The 19,092-nt window shown below is 45.8% G+C and overlaps 1 protein-coding gene across 7 annotated transcripts in view; it reads right to left on the reverse strand.

The window, feature by feature from the left end:
• Positions 1–19,092, reverse strand: part of HOMER2 (homer scaffold protein 2) — a 104,724-nt gene that overhangs the window by 49,116 nt on the left and 36,516 nt on the right. For all 7 annotated transcript variants that reach the window (XM_067698169.1, XM_067698178.1, XM_067698159.1 and 4 more), the window contains exon 2: positions 8,803–8,959. In XM_067698169.1, the coding sequence (XP_067554270.1) occupies positions 8,803–8,959 (157 nt within the window). The remainder of the gene's footprint in view (positions 1–8,802; positions 8,960–19,092) is intronic.

The following is a 19,092-nucleotide window of genomic DNA, read 5'->3' on the forward strand; positions in this document are numbered from 1 at the left end:
GTAACTCCTTAAAAACTCCTCTGTTGGCAAAGCTAGTAGGTAAAGCCTGCATCCCCACTGCTATATCTGGTCCTTCCTCTCCTGGCACATCCCACGCTGAGTCATATACACACAACCATGATAACAGGCAATTGCAGAGACTTAAAAACAGACAGTCAGCCTAAAATAAGATCTCACAGGTTATCAGTGGGAGAAAGTCTCTCCTAGGTAGAGAACAGTTTCCAAAACTGCTACTTCTTTCCCCAAAGCTGTCGCACATCCGATTGCCCTTAACGGCCAGCCATGTCACACATCCTCTGAAGAGCCACGCTGCCGACCTTTTTAAGTGCCTGGAGCCCCCGGGGTCCAGCTCAAACCATTTAAAATTTCCATGAGCAATGGGGGCTGGCTGCTTCCCCACGGGAAAGAAAAGGTACACTCTAATTGGGATAATTTGTGGAGGGTTAATTTACAGACTAATTAGACAGGTGTGAGCTGGGTGTATGGACAGTGCAGGGACCTGGTGCTAGCTGCTGCCACCTCTCCTTGGCTTTAAAGGATGAGGGGGTGAAGAGGCTATGGGATGTGGAAGGAGAGAGTCATGGAGCACAGGCTCCCTTAATGAGAGAGGAGACCTTCTGTTGAGGGACACACCGGCACATGGTGACCTCACAAGAGGGGGAGCCAGTGGGACAAATGCCCTCGCCTCTGCCGTTCTGACTTCCCGCCACTGGCCAAACCCAACCAGAAGCCAGAGGCCCCACAAGCCCACTGATGTCATCTGCGGGTCAGCCCCTCAGGGACCAGAGCAGGGTGAAGAAGAGTAGAGGATGAACGTGGAGGTAAAAGGATGATATCCAGCACACAGTACATTCATTCATTCAACAAACACTCACTGAACATTCACCATATGCCTGGTATTCTGCTAACCAAAGACACAAAGAGGAAGGAGTCAAGATTCCTGGTCTTCAAGTTGCAGGTAGTCACGAAGAGGGTAGAGACATGTAAGTAATCACTAAACAATCGATCAGTGTTATGAAGTATCAATAACAAGCTCACTCGGCAGAAATCCTTGGCAGCCTGAATACTAAACTACTGAAGACTAAAAAACTACTTAGATCAGCTCTTAAGCCTTACAACAAGCCTAGGAGGTATGACTACCACCCTCACTTCACAGGAGAAACTGAGTTGGCAAGTAGCAAAGCCTAGAGGTAAAACCCAGATTGTCTGACTCAAAGTCCTGTATTCTGAGCTTCTGTAGGACGTGCTTCTCCTGTTCTTGCCCCAGCTATGAAGCACTGATGCCTTCACTGCACTCCAGGTTGCTTTTCCTTCCTGTGCTAGTTCCTCTAATTCTCAAGACTGTGTGAGCTAAGACACTTTTATCACATGTTTTTCAGATAACTGAATGCAACAGTTAGTAAAGAGCTCTGCCTGCTGTCACCGGACACTATCAAGAAATGGAGGCAGGGCTTCCCTGGTGGCGCAGTGGTTGAGAGTCCACCTGCCAATGCAGGGGACACGGGTTCGTGCCCCGGTCCGGGAAGATCCCACATGCCGCGGAGCGGCTAGGCCCGTGAGCCATGGCCGCTGAGCCTGCGCGTCCGGAGCCTGTGCTCCGCAACGGGAGAGGCCACACAGTGAGAGGCCCGCATACCAAAAAAAAAAAAAAAAAAAAAAAAAGCAGCAAGACGGACAGCTGGGGCAATCAAGCCATTAAAAAGTGGTCAATCCCAGGACCCTCTTCTTTCACTTCCCACTAACATGGAAACTCTGTCCTGTGCTACCCTTGGCTCAGCCCACCAACACCAAGTCCTCCTGAGAAGTTGGGCAGATCGAAGCTTCTAAGGACACATTCCTTCTGTGCGTGTTCCTCTTGGGTTCCCAAATCATTTCTGGCTAACTGCGCTTGCACCTGGAGTCCACCTTATTGCCTGTTTCTCTTTGAGGCTCTGACTCATTTCTGACTTTCACCCTCCTCAAGCATGCAAGAAGAAGTGAAAGGAAGTGGACACATAGGACCTTTTGTCTACTCTGGGTCTGCTACGGTTGAGTGCCCAGTGCGGTTGTGTGAATGGGAGGGATATTCTGGAGGTGGGGGTGAGGAGATGGGACCTGAGGGAGGCTTAGTTCTGCGCAGGTGAATGGAACCCTCTCTTGTGAGACTGGAGAGAATGAGGTAGGTTGAGTTTGACGGACATAAGCTACAAGCTCAATGTCACTAGGAATGTGGAAACTGCATTACCATTACTACTATATACTCACCAAATTCAAAATATGTCTGATGATACCAAGGGTGGGAGTGAGGATGTGGGGCAATGGGTGCTCTCACATATGGGCAAAATCACTTTGAAAACTAATGTGGCTTTCTCTGATAAAGTTTAAAATGCACATTCCCTACCACCCAGCAATTCCACTCCTAAGTATATATCTGAGAGAAACCTTTGCATAGGTACACAAGGAGAAATGCACAAGGATGTTCACAGTAGCAGTGTTTGCAAACATAAATGTCCACCACCAGCAGAATGGATAAATTATGGTATATTCATACAACAAAATACTACCTAGAAGTGAAAATTAACCAAAGCTATAGGTATCAGCACGGATGACGACAAAAACTTAAGTTAAAAAAAAGTCACAAAAGAAGACATACAGTATACGTCTCCGTATGATTCTATTTATGTAAAAATCAAAAACAGGCATAACTAAATAATATATTTAGGGCAAGGGTCAACAATTATAGCCCTCAGGCCAAATCCTGCCTGTTTTTGTAAATGAAGTTTTATTGGTACACAGCTTCACCCATTCATGTACATACTGGCCTCTGGCCATTTCCTTGCTATTGATACAAAAGAAAAGTTGAAGAGCTGTGAAAGAGATTGTACAGCTCATAAGAAAATTACTGTCAGGCCCTTTAGAGAAAAAGTTTGCCAACCTCTGGCTTAGGGATATATACACAAGTGGCAAAAGTATAAAGAAAGGCAAGGGAATGTTTAACACGAATTTCAAGAAAGTGGTAACCTCTTGCAGGGTGGACGGCAGGTGCCTCTATTAGGGAGAGGTCCAGAAAGGGATTTCTGAAGGACTAGTAAAGGACAGACTTCCTCAGTTGGGTGTTGGGTACATGAGTATTTGCTTTGTTATCAGACATTAAATGGCACAGATAAACAGTTAAAAATAAAAAACATGCAAAGCTATAACAAAGCTGTCAGGGAGACGAATCCCCCGTGTGAGCAGAAGCTTGTGAAAAGGGAAGGCGGTGCCCTGTGAATGGGGACACTGGAAAACTGTGCTGGGGGCAGAGGAAGTGGCTGGACCTGTGGTTTCTGGCCTCAGGTAAGCGGGGGGGAGGCTCAGCAGACTCTGGGGTCACAGGAGTGGAGGATGTCACCCAGCAAGAGGGGACAGAGTTTCAAGGGAAGAGGCCTGGGTAGAAAATGACTTTAGAAGCACGAAGGCAGGGCCTGAGGAGTGAAGGCATACAGAAGGGACAGTCAGGAGGGAACAAGGAAGAATGAGGCCTTGGGTGTGGAGAGAAAGGGCAAGCGTGGGTGTTCGATGAAGCAGACGGACTCAGCAGGACCAGAACTGGTGCCTCCCTGGGGACTTGGGAAGGCCGGGTTGGGGGGGGGCGGGGGGCAGGGGAGCACCCTTAGAAAGTGAAGCTCAGAAGGATGAAGGGGCTGCTTTAAAGCACAACCTTTAATATGGGCTCCCGACCCCTATGCCCACCCGCTTCCTCTTTTTTGTGAATTCTCTCTGAAACGTTCATGGAGAAAAAAGAAAAAGAGACTCCCCAGTAAAAGACTCAGTTCCTGCAGATCACTGGAACCCACTTCTCAGACAATGGACAGAGCACATGCAACCAAGAGGTACCTGGAAGAAGCAAAAAGCTAAGCTCCTCCAGTCCCTAGTGCAGCTCCGGCTTCAGAGGAAGCTGGAGGCAGGCCCCCTGGTTCCTATTCAGGGCAAGTCCCCAAATCCACGGAGATGGAAGTCAGAACGCAGAAGAGGCTGGGGATGTTACAGCAATTAAAAGACTTGTTGCCTGCTTCCAGAAAAGGTATGAATAGATGCTTTTATTCTTGTTTTTTAAAACCATAGTCAGGGAAGAAGAGAAACCAACATTCATCGAAAATCCTACTGTGTGCTGAGAACCTTCCATATGTCTGCTCCTTTAACAGAAGGTGCTCTGTATTTATCCAAAAGGGGAAACTAAGGACTTCGCTGGAGGTCCAGTGGTTAGGACTTCACCTTCCAATGCAGGGGGTGTGGGTTTTATCCCTGGTTGGGGAGCTAAGATCCCACGTGTCTCATGGCCAAGAAACCAAAACATAAAACAGAAACGATATTGTAACAAATTCAATAAAGACTTTAAAAATGGTCCACATCAGTGAAGTGAGAGAGTGGCATGACATTTACACACCACCAAACAAATGTAAAATAGATAGCTAGTGGGAAGCAGCTGCATAGCACGGGGAGACCAGCTGGGTGCTTTGGGACCACCCAGAGGGGTGGGATAGGGAGGGTGGGAGGGAGCCGCAAGAGGGAGGATATATGTATATGTATAGCTGATTCACTTTGTTATACAGCAGAAACTAACACACCATTGTAAAGCAATTATACTCCAATTAAGATGTTAAAAAAAAAAAGTCCACATCAAAAAAAAAAAACCAAACAATGACCAAAAAAAAAAGAGGAAACTATACTGATGGGTGGAGGAGGGGACCCTGACTGTGTTCTTGAAAGCAATTTCACATTCCCAGACAAAACACCAAACAAGTCAGAGTTTCAGAGGCTTATATCCTCCAAACCGTTGTGATTAGGCAGAACACAGCGGGTGCTGCTAAGTATCTGTAGAATGGATGACCTCTAAGGTCTCTTCCAAGATAGGCTTCTGGGATCCTATAAATAACTGAGAACCCAGGGCAGGGGAGCCATCCAGAGCACCCGGGAGAAGCACCTGCTCCAGGCAGGTCTTGTCCACAGGTGCAGGCAATTCCTCACGAGGATGGCAATGATTAACTCAGTCTGTAAAGAGTGCCAACAGCACAATGAAATCAAGTGCTGCGACGGCTCAATTCACAAATGCTCTGGAAATGGAGTTGGCTGTTCTGCACAAAAACTCACCATCAGTCACACGGCTGTTGGTTGCGGCTGTCGGTGATGTGATGGCTCACATCAGCGCTCTGGGAAGCTGGGAGACCCCTCATGTGGCTCCCACCTGTCCATGCACAGGGCTGACGCTGGGTGACATTCTGAGGTTTTGGTCCTGGTTCCCTCTTGGCGGTGATCCTACTCTTGCCCACTGTCCCACTGCGGACACGGCACACCTCCTGCAGGCCTGGAGAGGATGTGGCCAGGCCTGACCTCGTCACCCACCCATGTCTATGGCGTGGCCCACTCTAGCTTGATGCTGAGACTCCAAAGATGGGCCAGGCCCGTTCCTCGAAGAGCACAGTCTCCTGGTAGCCCCACACACGCAGACGTGGATCCACAGAACCCCCCAGGCAATGCTGGAGCTACGCACCACAGTATTCCCACCCACGTATGTCTTGAGCAGCAGCTGCGACTGACACATGAAATACTTTCCTTGGAAGAAGGAAGAAAAGGTCTGCACACAGATTTTTCCTACGATGAGCAGCACCAAAGGCGCTCAGGGAAAGGAGAGGGCTCCCCCGCATCCTTCCCCAAGTAGAGCACGACCAACGCTCGGACAGGGCAGAGGAGCTTGTTATGCCTGGTGTGGAACGACAGCTGCTAAAGCTGCTGGCTGCACCTCCTCCCTTCACGGGGGGCCCATGCTCTGTGGGCTGCCCGTGGTTGACTCAGCGGCCGAGTCCACTGTGGTCTTTGCTCGCAACCACCTCCAAGTCCCTTCCACACCAGCAACCTGTTCCTGAAGCACATCTACTCCTCCATTTGGGAGGGGCAGAACAGGCTTCCCCTTCCAGACCGCAGCAGCCTCCCGCCTTGGGAGGGACAGCTGGCCCAGAAGCACCAAGCAGAAGACGTGACATGGCCAGGCCAGGAGAGAGAGGCAGGACCGGGGGTCCTAGAACTGCCAGAGGTCAGAGGTGTAGCCAAGACACCACCCCAAAGGCTAAAAGCATCTGACCATCTGTCATCTTAGTTCCTTTAACATTTGGAATCAAAGGCCTAAAACAAAGTGGGGTTGTCCCAACGTGGTGGAAGGCAAGGATGAGGATCCAGAGGCAGGGGTGGGATGCAGAGGGGCAGCGGACAAGGGCCCTGGGACAGCGCGGCACTGGCATCAGGTCAGCAGACGGCGCCCTACTCCAGCCCCTAGGGAGGAAGGAGATCCATCTGGATTATTGGGGCAGGGCAGAAGCTGGGGCTGGGGGGATCAGGAACTCAGCCGTGGGTGGGGAGGAGGAAGGTGCAGAAGACCGGGCAGTGTCAAGAGCTGCTACCACTCTGGGGAAATCACCATCCGGGGGTCCTTCTCCATGTCTCACCTGACCTGTGGAGCGGCTGGAGGCACAGGATCTGACCGAGACCCGGCCTGTTGGTTTTGCACATTGTTGCTGAGCAGCTCCAGGCAAGGTCCAGCTGAGCTGAGGAGGCCTGGGGACCATTGTCTGGTATTCTGTGCTCCAGTTCTCAGGGCAGGACAGTTGCCACCCACCCGCGGCCCCAAGTGCCAGGCACAGGGACTAAACCACTAAGGCTGGTCCCTACCCACTCCCCTGGGCCTTATGCTCTGTCACAGGACACTCCCTTTCGCTGAACAAGGCCCCGTCACAGTGCCTGTGCCCCGCTAGTAAAGCAGGAACTCTGGGTGGGCTCCTGGAATGCCAGGTGGTGTGGCGCTTAGGAGGCGTGGCCAGAGGGCCGCAGGCTCCATTGCTGGATTCCAGTGGCACCCCACAGCCTAGGTTCCCAATTCCCACTTTTTAAGTGACTCCATAACTTGATGGATCCCCCGCACTGAGCTGGAACTAGCTCTATTCTTCAGCCGGGGGGATAGCCCACCCTCCTCCACCCACCTGATTTCTCAGAGCTAGCTCGTTTGGCTCGGACCCCACCACTGTCACAGACTTCAGGAGCTGCAGACCCGTACAACGCAGTGGACACATTGACAAATTACTCAAAGCCCAGCTAATAGGACTAAAGCGCTTCCTCTAAGGAAGTGCATTTTATCTGTATTTAAATACAGATAAAATGCACTTTATCTGTATTTAAGCCCACTCTGTCCTGGGATAACTCAACTGACAGAAGTGCAAAACCATCTCAAGGGATGGCGGATGAACTCACAGAATCTACAGATAAAAGAAAGCAAGTCGGCTTGATTCACCACTGCTAGCAGAACATCCTGGCAAGAGGTGAGAAGATTCCAGCTCAAAAGCACAGAGAAGGAAAGTGGTAATACAACCGCCAGATCACCATGTCTCCCAGAAGAAAAGAAATAATAAAGGCATCTCTCAGATAGTCAATCCTCAAACACAAGGTGCCCATCTACTATGCACCAGGCACTTCTACACTTCCTGAGCGCTCATCAGAACCCTGGTCAGCGGAGGCTTCCCATGCCTCCTGCTCTGTGGTTGTGGGGTTGTGGAGGGAGAAGCCCACAGCCAGGCCCCATTCCTCTACCCAGCCCTGACCCAACTCCCCAGGAACGCTGACCTAGGGGCAGATTGCAGGCGAGAGGAGGCCAGTCAGAAGGCTACTGCAACAGTCTGAGCAAGACTGTACCAGGACAAGAGTTATGGCCTTGAAACAAAGCATTAGGTATAAACGTGACACACTTCAAAGGCAGATTCATTCTACCAACTAAAAAGGGAATGACTGTGCTTTTCCATTTCCTTCTTTCTTTCCTTCCTTCCTCCCTCCCTCCCTTCCTTCCTCCCTCCCTCCCTCCCTCCCTTCCTTCCTTCCTTCCAGCAACAAGTGACTGGGAAGTGAAAATGGAGAGGTGGTTTAGAGGGCAAATAGGGGAATTCAGCTTCAGATACACTGAATTTCAGGTGAGAGCAGATTATCCATGTAAAAATGTCCATCAGGATGAATACAGATTAAAGACAGAAAAGAAACTATAAAGCATCAAGTCTACTTTTTTTTTCTTTTGTAAACTTGGTGATACGTCTACTGATAATCCTTCTTTATTCTGCTCCCATCATAATGTGGCAAAAATACTGAGGAAGACAGCAGAATAATGAAAACACCAGGAAAAAAATTATCTCAAGAAATACTCCAAAACCATTTAATAAAATTCAACTCCCATGCCTAATAACACCAAAACCAGACTAGTTACAATACCCAATGCTGTCGGGGGTGCAACAAACTGGCATTCTCATACATGCTGGAAGACAGAACTCTTCGGAAAGCCATTTGGTAATAACCATCAAGAGCCATAAAGCGTTAATATCTTGACCTATAACATTACTTCCATAAATCTATCCTAAGGACATATCCAAAAAGCAATAGGCATGATGACCAAATGAGGTTATCTGTTTCATGAAGATGCTCATTATCTATAATAGTAAAAAACTGGAAGCCACTTCAGTAGCTAACCATAAGGGGAGAGATTAAGGACATTATAGGTCCTTGGTGGAATTATTAAAATAGCATTAAAATGCTAGTTATGAAGACAGCGTGCTAACAGGGAAATTTTTTTTAATAGGCCATAATTTTAAATGAAAAAAGAAAAAAGCGGGATCTGTGATTATAAAGACATGATAACAATAACATCTCTGTTAAGGTGGCGGGTTTGGGGGTGCACCCTTTTCCCTCCACTTTTCAAATGTATCCTATTGCTTTTGATGAAAATAAGTGACTTCAAGTGAGCCGGCGAGATGGTACCTTGGCTCCATCCACACTGATGATCCGATAGCTGTTCCTTGTGACATCGTAGAAGTAGGAGACTGTGACGGCCTGCTTGCTCGCAGGCACCCAGTTCTTCTTGGTGTTGGGGTCGATCTGGAAAACGTGGGCTCGGGTGGTGAAGATGGGCTGTTCTCTGCAAGAGGAGAGATAGGCGAATGAGTTGATGGAACTTTATGTATAATTTATAATTTCTAAGCCACCTAAGATTTTAATCATTTATGGAGAAAGATACATAGGCCTGAGAACAATTAAAATAAAAAAAGGGAAGAGAGGAGAAAAAAAGAGACACCAGCGGAGTAGTTACTGAAACCCAACACCCTGAGGCTGCGGGGCAATTGGCCTAATGAGAAATTTGCTTAAAAGGCAACTCCCCATCCAAGAACATGGTATATCTCTCCATCTATTTGTATCATCTTTAATTTCTTTCATCAGTGTCTTATAATTTTCTGCATACAGGTCTTTTGTCTCCTTAGGTAGGTTTATTCCTAGATATTTTATTCTTTTTGTTGCAATGGTAAATGGCAGTGTTTTCTTAATTTCACTTTCAGATTTTTCATCATTAGTGTATAGGAATGCCAGAAACTTCTGTGCATTAATTTTGTATCCTGCTACTTTACCAAATTCACTGATTAACTCTAGTAGTTTTCTGGTAGCATCTTTAGGATTCTCTATGTATAGTATCATGTCATCAGCAAACAGTGACAGCTTTACTTCTTCTTTTCCGATTTGGATTCCTTTCACCATAATTCAAAAAGAGTCATGTACCAAAATGTTCATTGCAGCTCTATTTACAATAGCCAGGACATGGAAGCAACCTAAGTGTCTACGGACAGATGAATGGATAAAGAAGATGTGGCACATATATACAATGGAATATTACTCAGTCATAAAAAGAAACGAAATTGAGTTATTTGTAGTGAGGTGGATGGACCTAGAGTCTGTCATACAGAGTGAAGTAAGTCAGAAAGAGAAAAACAAATACCATATGCTAACACATATATATGGAATCTAAGGGGAAAAAAAAAGGTCATGAAGAACCTAGGGGTAAGACGGGAATAAAGACACAGACCTACTAGAGCATGGACTTCAGGATATGGGGAGGGGGAAGGGTAAGCTGTGACAAAGTGAGAGCGTGGCATGGACATATATACACTACCAAACGTAAAATACATAGCTAGTGGGAAGCAGCCGCATAGCACAGGGAGATCAGCTAGGTGGTTTGTGACCACCTAGAGGGGTGGGATAGGGAGGGTGGGAGGGAGGGAGACGCAAGAGGGAAGAGATATGGGAACATATGTATATGTATAACGGATTCACTTTGTTATAAAGCAGAAACTAACACACCATTGTAAAGCAATTATACCCCAATAAAGATGTTAAAAAATATATATATATATAGCTACCAAAAAAAAAAAGAATTGTAATGGATTTCACTGCATTTCATATTTTAAGGTATCTACTTCACAGAGTAACACAAAATAAATCATAGACTCATTACAAAATATAATTTTTTTTAATATAATTATTTTTGAAGAAAGGGTCTTCAGGCAAACTGGCTTGAAAATCCTTTTAAGTGGTCCAAAATAAGACAAAATGGGTGGGGGGAAGCCAGCAGGATGTGAAAATAATCCCATCATTCATAAAATACTATAGATTTAATAAGCACTTATTAGAGGTATAAAATTAAATCAAAATCAGAAAAATTAAATTTTTTTAATCCTCATAATGTCAAAGAGATGACATAAGAGGACACCCAAGCAGAAACAAAAAATAAAATCAAAAGGAAAAGTGAATTTTAAGTGTTCCCGTCTCTCAATGGAGTGGTTTTAGGTAAAGCTGTCTTTCAACCCATCCTGGCTATAGAAGAAGGCTCATTAAAGAGAGGAACCTTTTCCTAGAAAAGCAAATTACTATTTATTTGAGCCTCATGCAAGGAATACTGAATAACACCATGAATACTGGCATTAACCATCAGTTGTGGATGTAGATAAACGCAGAAACTTTTTCATGACTATTTCTCTGAATCAATAAAAGCCAAGGGCATGCTCTTCCTGCTACCTCAATGCAGCTGTTTCTAGAATCCAGCCTTCCAGACGGACACAGCCCAGCATTCCTAGCCCCCTGAAGCTTCCCTTCTAGGTCCCAGGAGCTGGGCAAGAGCCTCTGGGGTGTGGATCACTAGGGCGTTTGTCTTCCCTCAACAGTGACCAAGTTCACCCACCCACTCAATGCTAAATCAACACCCTTCCAGCCGCAGGGTAACAGCTGTAGAAACAAAAGGAATATTCTCACTGTAATTTCCTGCATCTGTTGTCGAGAGGGGCCAGCCCGTGGAGGAACGTGTGTGCCTGTGAATACCAGCCCTCCTAATCAATCCACGTGGGGAAGCCTGACATCTGCATCCCCCAGCTGTGCTACTGCAGCCCTGGCACCATGTTTTGCTAATCATCCAAGTACAGCACCATAAAAGAAAGCACTTGCTCACAGGGAATTCTTCTGCATATTTAAGAGGAGGGAGCAATTGAAAGGGCAGGAATACAGAAGAGGTTTTTAAAAGAACCGAATTATGCAATGTGTACAAATATTGAATCATTACGTAGTGCACTTGAAACAAAATAATGTTAATATGTCAATTATACCTCAATTTAAAAAAAGGACTTGAATTATGCTAAAATCTCTGCCTCTCTTTTACAGAGCACTACGAGCTGGGCAGGGACCCATGGTCACCCAGGAGGCCTTCCAGGGGAAGGAGCCAGACTTTCGGTTCTTCCCTTGTGTTCTCCACACCGGGGAAGAGGGACTGGGTCTAGGTTTTAGGACCTTTAGACCAGTGTTTCCTCAACCTCTGAGAGGAATTAGCTGGGGCATTTAGTAAAAATACAAATTCCTGGGCCCCAATCTATCCCGGCAGGAACCTGGCTGTCCAGGGATGGGGCCTGGGTAGCTCTATTTTTAACAAGAGCTACAGGTGATTTTTATCCTCTAGGAATCTGGGGAGATACTCACATTAGACATTATCAGACACTCTAGAAATAATGAAAGAAGTCACCCCTACAGCTGTCATCTCTCCTCCAGAATGACGGAAACGACTTCAAGACATCCTTCCACAGCGTGAAGGGGACAACAGAGGGACAGAGAACGGGATCTTTGGGTGCAAAGGCTGGGGGGAGGGGCATGGAGAGGCAGAGGTGCTCTGGTCAGGACAGACAGCAGCCTGTGGTGGTCAAGCAGCGACCTTCTGAAAGTGCTCTGTGTGCCTGAGGCCTACGGGAGCGAGGGAGTGAGGAAAGCAAGGTGGAGAGGGATGGTGGGGGAGGGACAGGGAGACAAGAGAAGCTGGTAGAGATTTCTGACCACGGATAAGCCAAAGCCACAAGTCATCTGCTTCTCATGATTCAGGTCAAGGTGAGCATGCAGACAAGAAGGACCCCATCTCCAAATCTGTCCGCTCAGCTCTGGGGATGGAGTGACGCCATGGCGGGACCCCAACCAGAAATGCAAGGACGTTGGGAGACACGGTTGGCTCAGCTGGCCATACCCTCAGTGGCTGCAGCCCTGGTCCCGTGGTCAGGCCTCTGCAGGGGAAGTGGTTGCTCCAGCGTGGAGACAGCACAGTGACCCAGGAAGGGAGACCCACAGACCCCATGCTGAGGGTGGGCACTACGGGAAGAGCCACAGACCTTCTGAGGTCAAAGACCTGCGATCCTCAGGCCTGGGGACCTGGAGGCCAGCTTGGCACAGCTTTGGGTCCAGAAAACTACCCACAGTACTGGGATTTCCATGTGAATAACCAAGTCCTTGGCCACTGGAGAGTTCTATTTTATTCTTCTAAAATTCAAAAATCGAATGGTATTTAAAGAAAAAGAAAAAAAAAGGGGGGGATGGAAAGAAAAGCCAGTTAATATTTAGCTGATATTTAGTTTAAAGCCAACTAATATTTACTGAGTATTTACCATCTGCCAGGCTTCACATATGAGCTCTCATTTAAGATCCCAATGATCCTATGGGGATCCAGGTGGGGAAATGGGGCTCAGAGAGGCCAAGGACCTTGGCCTTGGGTTACACAGTTAGTAAGTGGCAGATCTGAGCTTTGAAGTCAGTTCTAAGTGACACAGACAACCCCCCCCCTTAGCCATTATACTCTCTTCCTAAAATAATACCTGTCTGTAGTAGGCAGTTCTGATGTGACTCCTGGGATCCCCTGTGTAATCCCCTCCCTGTGAGCATGGGTGGGACCTGTGACTTGCTTTTAACCAACAGAATATGGTGAAGGTGACAGGAGGTCACTTTGAGCAAGTGACAGAGGACTGTGACTTCTGTCTTGCTAGCAGACTCCCTTGACTGACTCTCTTGCTGGCTTTGCTGAAGCAAGTTGCCATTTTGGGGAGGACCATCCCACAGCAACTCCAGCCAGAGAGGGTGACCTTCAGCCAGAGAAAAACGGAGGCCCTTAGTCCAATATCCTTGAGGAACTGAAATTCTGCCAACAACTGCTTAGAAGCTTATCTGTCCACACTCGAGCCTTCAGATGAGACCCCACTCCTGGCTGACACCTTGATGACACCTCCTAAGAGACCCTGAAGCAGAGGACCTAGCTAAGCCATTCCCAGACTTCTGACTCACAGAAATGTGTTTTTTTGTTTGTTTTTGTTTTTCTGTGAGTAGGAATCAGGTCTCCTATTTTTTTAATTAACAGTTTTTCAATAGATAATATGTGAACATGGTACAAAATTTCGATGACACCAAAGGGCATACAGTGAAAGGCACAACTCTCTCCTGTCTCTATGCCTTCAGTTCTCTCCAGAGGAAACACTTATGTAGTTTTTGAATATATCTTTCTAGATGTACTTTATAAATATCTACTGGCACTTATCAGAAGTGCTTGAAGTAACCTACCTTTGTCTCTGAAATCTTGGCCTTCAGCCTGCTTTCAAACCCATTGCCTATAAATTCCCTTTCAGGTCATAACCACTCTGCTTTCAAAACCAGGTAAAGGCAATGCAGATATATTTTATCCTTTTTTTTTATTGCCAAAAGGGGTTATAATGATGAGAGCAGACCCACATATTTTGATTTAGACTACAGCCCTCTAACCCGTTAATTCTTTGCTTCAACAATTGTCCAGGATATACACAGAAATGTGTTTTGTTTTAAGCTACTAAATTTGTAGCACTTGATTACACAATGATAGGTAACTAACATATTGACCTTCACAGAAAATTTACTGCACCCCAAGCAGACTGTATATGTTCTCAGAGGGTTAAAACCCTCTGGACAGAGCTGTGAGTGGGCAGCACTCTCCACGTAGAAAACTGAAGGTCACAGGGTGATTTCAGGCAACGTGGACAGCAAATCTTTACATCTTTATGAGCAAAATCAGAGAACAAACCTCACCACAAAATACAGAAAAGCAGACCCCAACTCTGAAAGAGCACCTTGCCCTACCTGAGAAACTAAAAGAGCTGGAACTAGGACACAGAAGTCAGTTCCTGGAAGTGTGCAAATCAGTATAAATAGAAAAATTCAAGAGAAGCAGAACTTTCCAAGCCAAGAGGGCACCTTTCCTTCCCAGCAGGGAAAAGCTGAAGAGAGTGTGTATCAGAGAACAGAAATTACCTTCATACCCAATTTTATTCTCCTTTCTTTGGTGTTTGATGCTTAGGGAGTATATTTCAAATATACTCCCATTCCTTCTTCAGTGCTTTAAATAGAAAGCAGATGTTTCCGGATGGCAGAACGTTTCTTTAGGCAGACAATAACAACCTACCGTTCCCTTGCATAGTCTTTTTAGAGCTGAATAAACACCAATTGTTGCTCACTGAACACATTTTGGAACCTGACAGTAATTGTCCCCAAGAATAATTAGACACTGTGAAACAGACATATGCCTGGAATATGAAAAACACTCGGCAGACAGACCACTCCCCCTTTGAACGATTTCTGGCTCCATGTGAAATGATTCTGCAAAGAACTGGCATGACTACTTTTTGCAGAAAAAATAAAATAAAAATGATAGTTTAATTTATGATAATCCCTCACTTGCAAGGTTCACCAGGCTTTTCCTGACAGGAACCTGTAAAACCTCATGATTCTTATTATTCCTGCTTCTACCTGCTTTGAATTAAAACAAACCGTTCAGACATTACCTTACAGACATTTAGACATGTTTCAGAGTCTCAGAGGATGCCCTAATGAGCTTACCTGGCTTGACTCTTGAATCCTTCCACACACCATGCATACAGCACAAGAGAAAGGAGCAGCCCCAAGCTCGATGGGCGTGGCACTGCCCACCCGGCTTCAAAGACCTTCCCTGGCTCTATGCCCCACAGGACCAGCTCCAAGTGCATCAGAATGATCCACAGACCCCTGAGCACCTGTCCCTGTCCCCTCACCACACAGGCTCTGCTGCTTTTCTGCTAGCACTTCCAAAGCACCTGCATTTTCACATGACCATGCACACGCCCTTCACTGGGGCTAAAATATCCTTCCCCCCTGACTCGCCAGAAAGGCTCCCACTAGTCCTTTGAGTTCTACCATAGCATCTTTTCTTCTTTTTTTTTTTAAACTTGGGCAAGGTAGTTATCTTTCTCTCTCTCTCTCTCTCTTTTTTTTTTAATATTTATTTATTTGGCTGTGCCAGTTCTTAGTTGCAGCACGTGGGACCTTCACTGCCTCAGGCGGGATCTTTAGTTGCAGCCTGCTTGATCTTTTAGTTGCGGCATGTGGGATCTAGTTCCCTGACCAGGGATCAAACCCAGGCCCCCTGCATTGGGACCACGGAGTCTTAGCCACTGGACCACCAGGGAAGTCCCCTACCATAGCATCTTGAGACGTCTAATTTGTGCTCTCAGGATGCAGGCCCTGGACTGAGCACCTGTCACGAGGGAACAGAAGCATGGGCTCATCAGGCTGTCAGCCCTCATTCTAGATGCTCAACAGGCCCCTAGTTGGCAGGGTCAAATCCCTGAGCCTAGGAAAAAGATCTGGGGGAAAAAGGAGATAATGGACAAAAGGTTTAGCACAATTCTTTCATGCAAAGAATCTACCAAACTCACAAGTATACTGTAGTTCTACTTTCACACAAAATCCCCATAATAAAGTTACCATTATTTGCAGATAATAGTATCACACATCTAGAACACCTAAGAAAATCAATTGAAAAAGTGAATAGGAATAATGAAATCCAGTAAGGTGACTAGGTACAAAATTACTAACAAAAAAAATAACATCAATAGCCTTTCTATATATACAAACAACCAGAGAGACAATATAATAGATTTTAAAAGATCCCATCTAGAGTAGCAGCCAAAAAGATACAATTTCTAGGAATCAATTTAAAAAGTAAGCAAGATCTGCACAGAAAAAGTAAAGATAACTTCTCAGGCATACAAAAGAAAACTTTAATAAATAAGGCATCCTGTTCTTAAATGAGAAAAGTAATATACACAGATGTCAATTACCCCTAAATACATACATACATTTAACAAAATACAAATATCAACAGAATTATTTTTAGAGCTAGACAGGGTTATTCATGTGGAAAACTCAACATGAGAGGACAGCCAAGAAAATTCTGAAGATGAAGAGCAATGAGGAGGTTTAGCCATAATGTAGGCAGACATTGAAATGTATTATTATAAAGTTACCGCAAATGAAATGAAGAGCTATGAGCAAAGAAATAGACAGACTAATGGAACAGACAGAATCTAGAAGCAGAAGTCCAAGGAATTAAGTATATGATGTAGGCAGTATTACCCATCAGTGGGGACACAGAAACCATTCCATAAACCCTGTTAGAACAATGGACCAGCAACTCCCTGGGGAAAACCTGCACCTGCTGGACCTTAGCCAGAAGTCCATCTCCTTGTCTGGTCTGAGCCCCTTGAAGGGGGTCACAGCAGACCCATTCTATTGAAGTGATTTCCATCTGCCCCAAAACTGCCCAGATTAACAGAGCTGATAAGTGAGAGATATCACATAAGTCACATTTGTCACAAATCTTCGTACTCCACTGACTAGGGATTCCCTTTTTGGGTCACATTTACATCACGGAACAGAATGAGGAAAGTACCCCTGATGAACACTGACAGGCTTTCTTGATGACACTACCTTTATCATAGAGGGCTTGACAGTTTTTCAGGAGCTCTCAACCCACGTTCTCCTGCGGGTTTCCTGTGATGTGGGTTTGCATAAGTTCTGGGACTTGTTCACAGGCTGAGGGCTGCCCCAGAGGGCCCATGAGGTCCATTGCCATGTGCTTTGGAAAAGGGTCCGTACTCTTCAAAAGGGGTGGTGGGCCCAGAGCAGTGGGTGAGGATCCCAGTGGTCGGGGAGGGGAGAGGCAGAATTTCAGAAAAGCAAATCTGTGATGGAAGGCAAGTATTTGTATGGGGTGGGTGAGGGGCTTCTCTGAGGATGCAGGATAGGTAAACATATGATGGGAAGATGAGACCAAGGACGGGATCAAGGAAGAAAATAACACTCACCAGCAGCACTGCAAGACCATCTTGTGTTCAAACAGCACCCTTCTACTCCTGCACAGAAATTCCTCCCCCTCCTCCAAACGTCCCCCTCTACCCCGGGCCCAGAGTCCAGCAAATCTGGGTTTAGCAGGTGAGGGGAAAATGACTCTGCAGACATGAGAGGTATATTCAGAGACTGGCAAGTATTATTTGTGGCTACAGGAGTGGGTGGCAAGAGATGAGGCCTGGGGAATTCCCATGGCTAAGACTCCATGCTCCCAATGCAGGGGTCCCAGGTTTGATCCCTGGTCGGGGAACCAGATACCACATGCACGACGCAACTAAGAGTCTGCATGTCGCAACTGAAAGATCCTGCATGCCGCAACAAAGACCCGGTGCAGCCTAAATAAATAAATAGGTTTAAAAGAAGAGATGAGGCCTGAGGGTGGGCTGAAGCCAGATAGCCATGGATTCTGAAAGACACACTAAGGAAATTGGTCTTTATCTTGGGGGCCACCGTCTCCAACTGTGCTCAGTGGAAAATTTATGTCAAAGCTATTTTCTCTTCCAAATACAGTCTAAGAAATATATATGTAGGAAAAATGTTAAATGCACTTGGGTAGTTGTTCTCATAATTATGGGATATCATCATTAAGAGATTGTGTTCTCTACTCAAGACTGCTGGGTCACAGGTGATGCACCAATGCCCGTCTTTTGAGTTGCACATGGGCATGTCACCTGCACTTACAAACCAGCCACCGAATCAACAGGCACCTTCTATGCATGATATTTCATCTACGGAAGGTATCCTAGGATTTCAACATACATTTGTGATTTTACTCTATATGTGGTCTATTGAACATTTATACTAAAAAAGGTCATTCCACCTGAATCTATGGTGATAAATGGGAGTTTTAAAACAAAAAGCAGAGTTTTATGATTCACCTGCTAGGAACACCAAAAGCCAAGAACCAGAAAACATCCAAGTGATGATTTCTAAAAAGTCAGGTGGCAAGCGGCCAAGTCATAACGATTAACGATTCCTGGGACGGCTAATTCAAGAGAGTGCAAAATATTGCCGAAGGAGCAGTCTGTGTTCTTCCTTTTGCTGTAACACATCTGTGCACATAGATTTTCCTGTTACACTGCAATGCAAACAAAATAGAGAAGACTTTATTCTGCGTCTGCGATGAGGGTATGACTTGGCAACATCATTCCTAATTAAGCAGATATGATTTTCTTATAAGACTGGAAAAATAATGTTCTCAATTTTAAATGTTGAGGGCTTTTGTATTCATCTACAGTAAACATAAAATGGGGGGAATGGGGAGTGACTGGTAACAGGTTCTGGGTTTCCTTGAGGAGGGAAAAATGTTCTAAAATTAGACTGTGTTGATGATTGTACAAGCTCTGAATATAGTAAAAAGAAATCAATGAATTGTATATTTTATATAAGTAAACTTGTACGGTGCATGAGTTTTATCTCAGTAAAGCTGGTTTTTTTTAAAGATCAAGTGTAGAAAAGGATAAGAGGGAAAAAGACCCAAGTTTTCTGGCTTGGGCAGTTGAGAGGAAACGTGAGTCATGACGAGTGGACCTTGCCTGTGGACCATCTGTAAGAGATGTTAGAAAGCAAATGGGGGACTTCTCCAGTGGTCCAGCGGTTAAGATTCCACGCTGCCAATGCAGGGGGCCTGGGTTCGATCCCTGGTCAGGGAACTAGATCCTGCATGCCACAACTAAAGATCCCGAGTGCCGCAACTAAGACCCGGCGCAGCCAAATAAATGAATAATTTTTTTTTTT

Source organism: Pseudorca crassidens, chromosome 1, assembly GCF_039906515.1.
Source record: "Pseudorca crassidens isolate mPseCra1 chromosome 1, mPseCra1.hap1, whole genome shotgun sequence".
NCBI lineage: Eukaryota > Metazoa > Chordata > Mammalia > Artiodactyla > Delphinidae > Pseudorca > Pseudorca crassidens.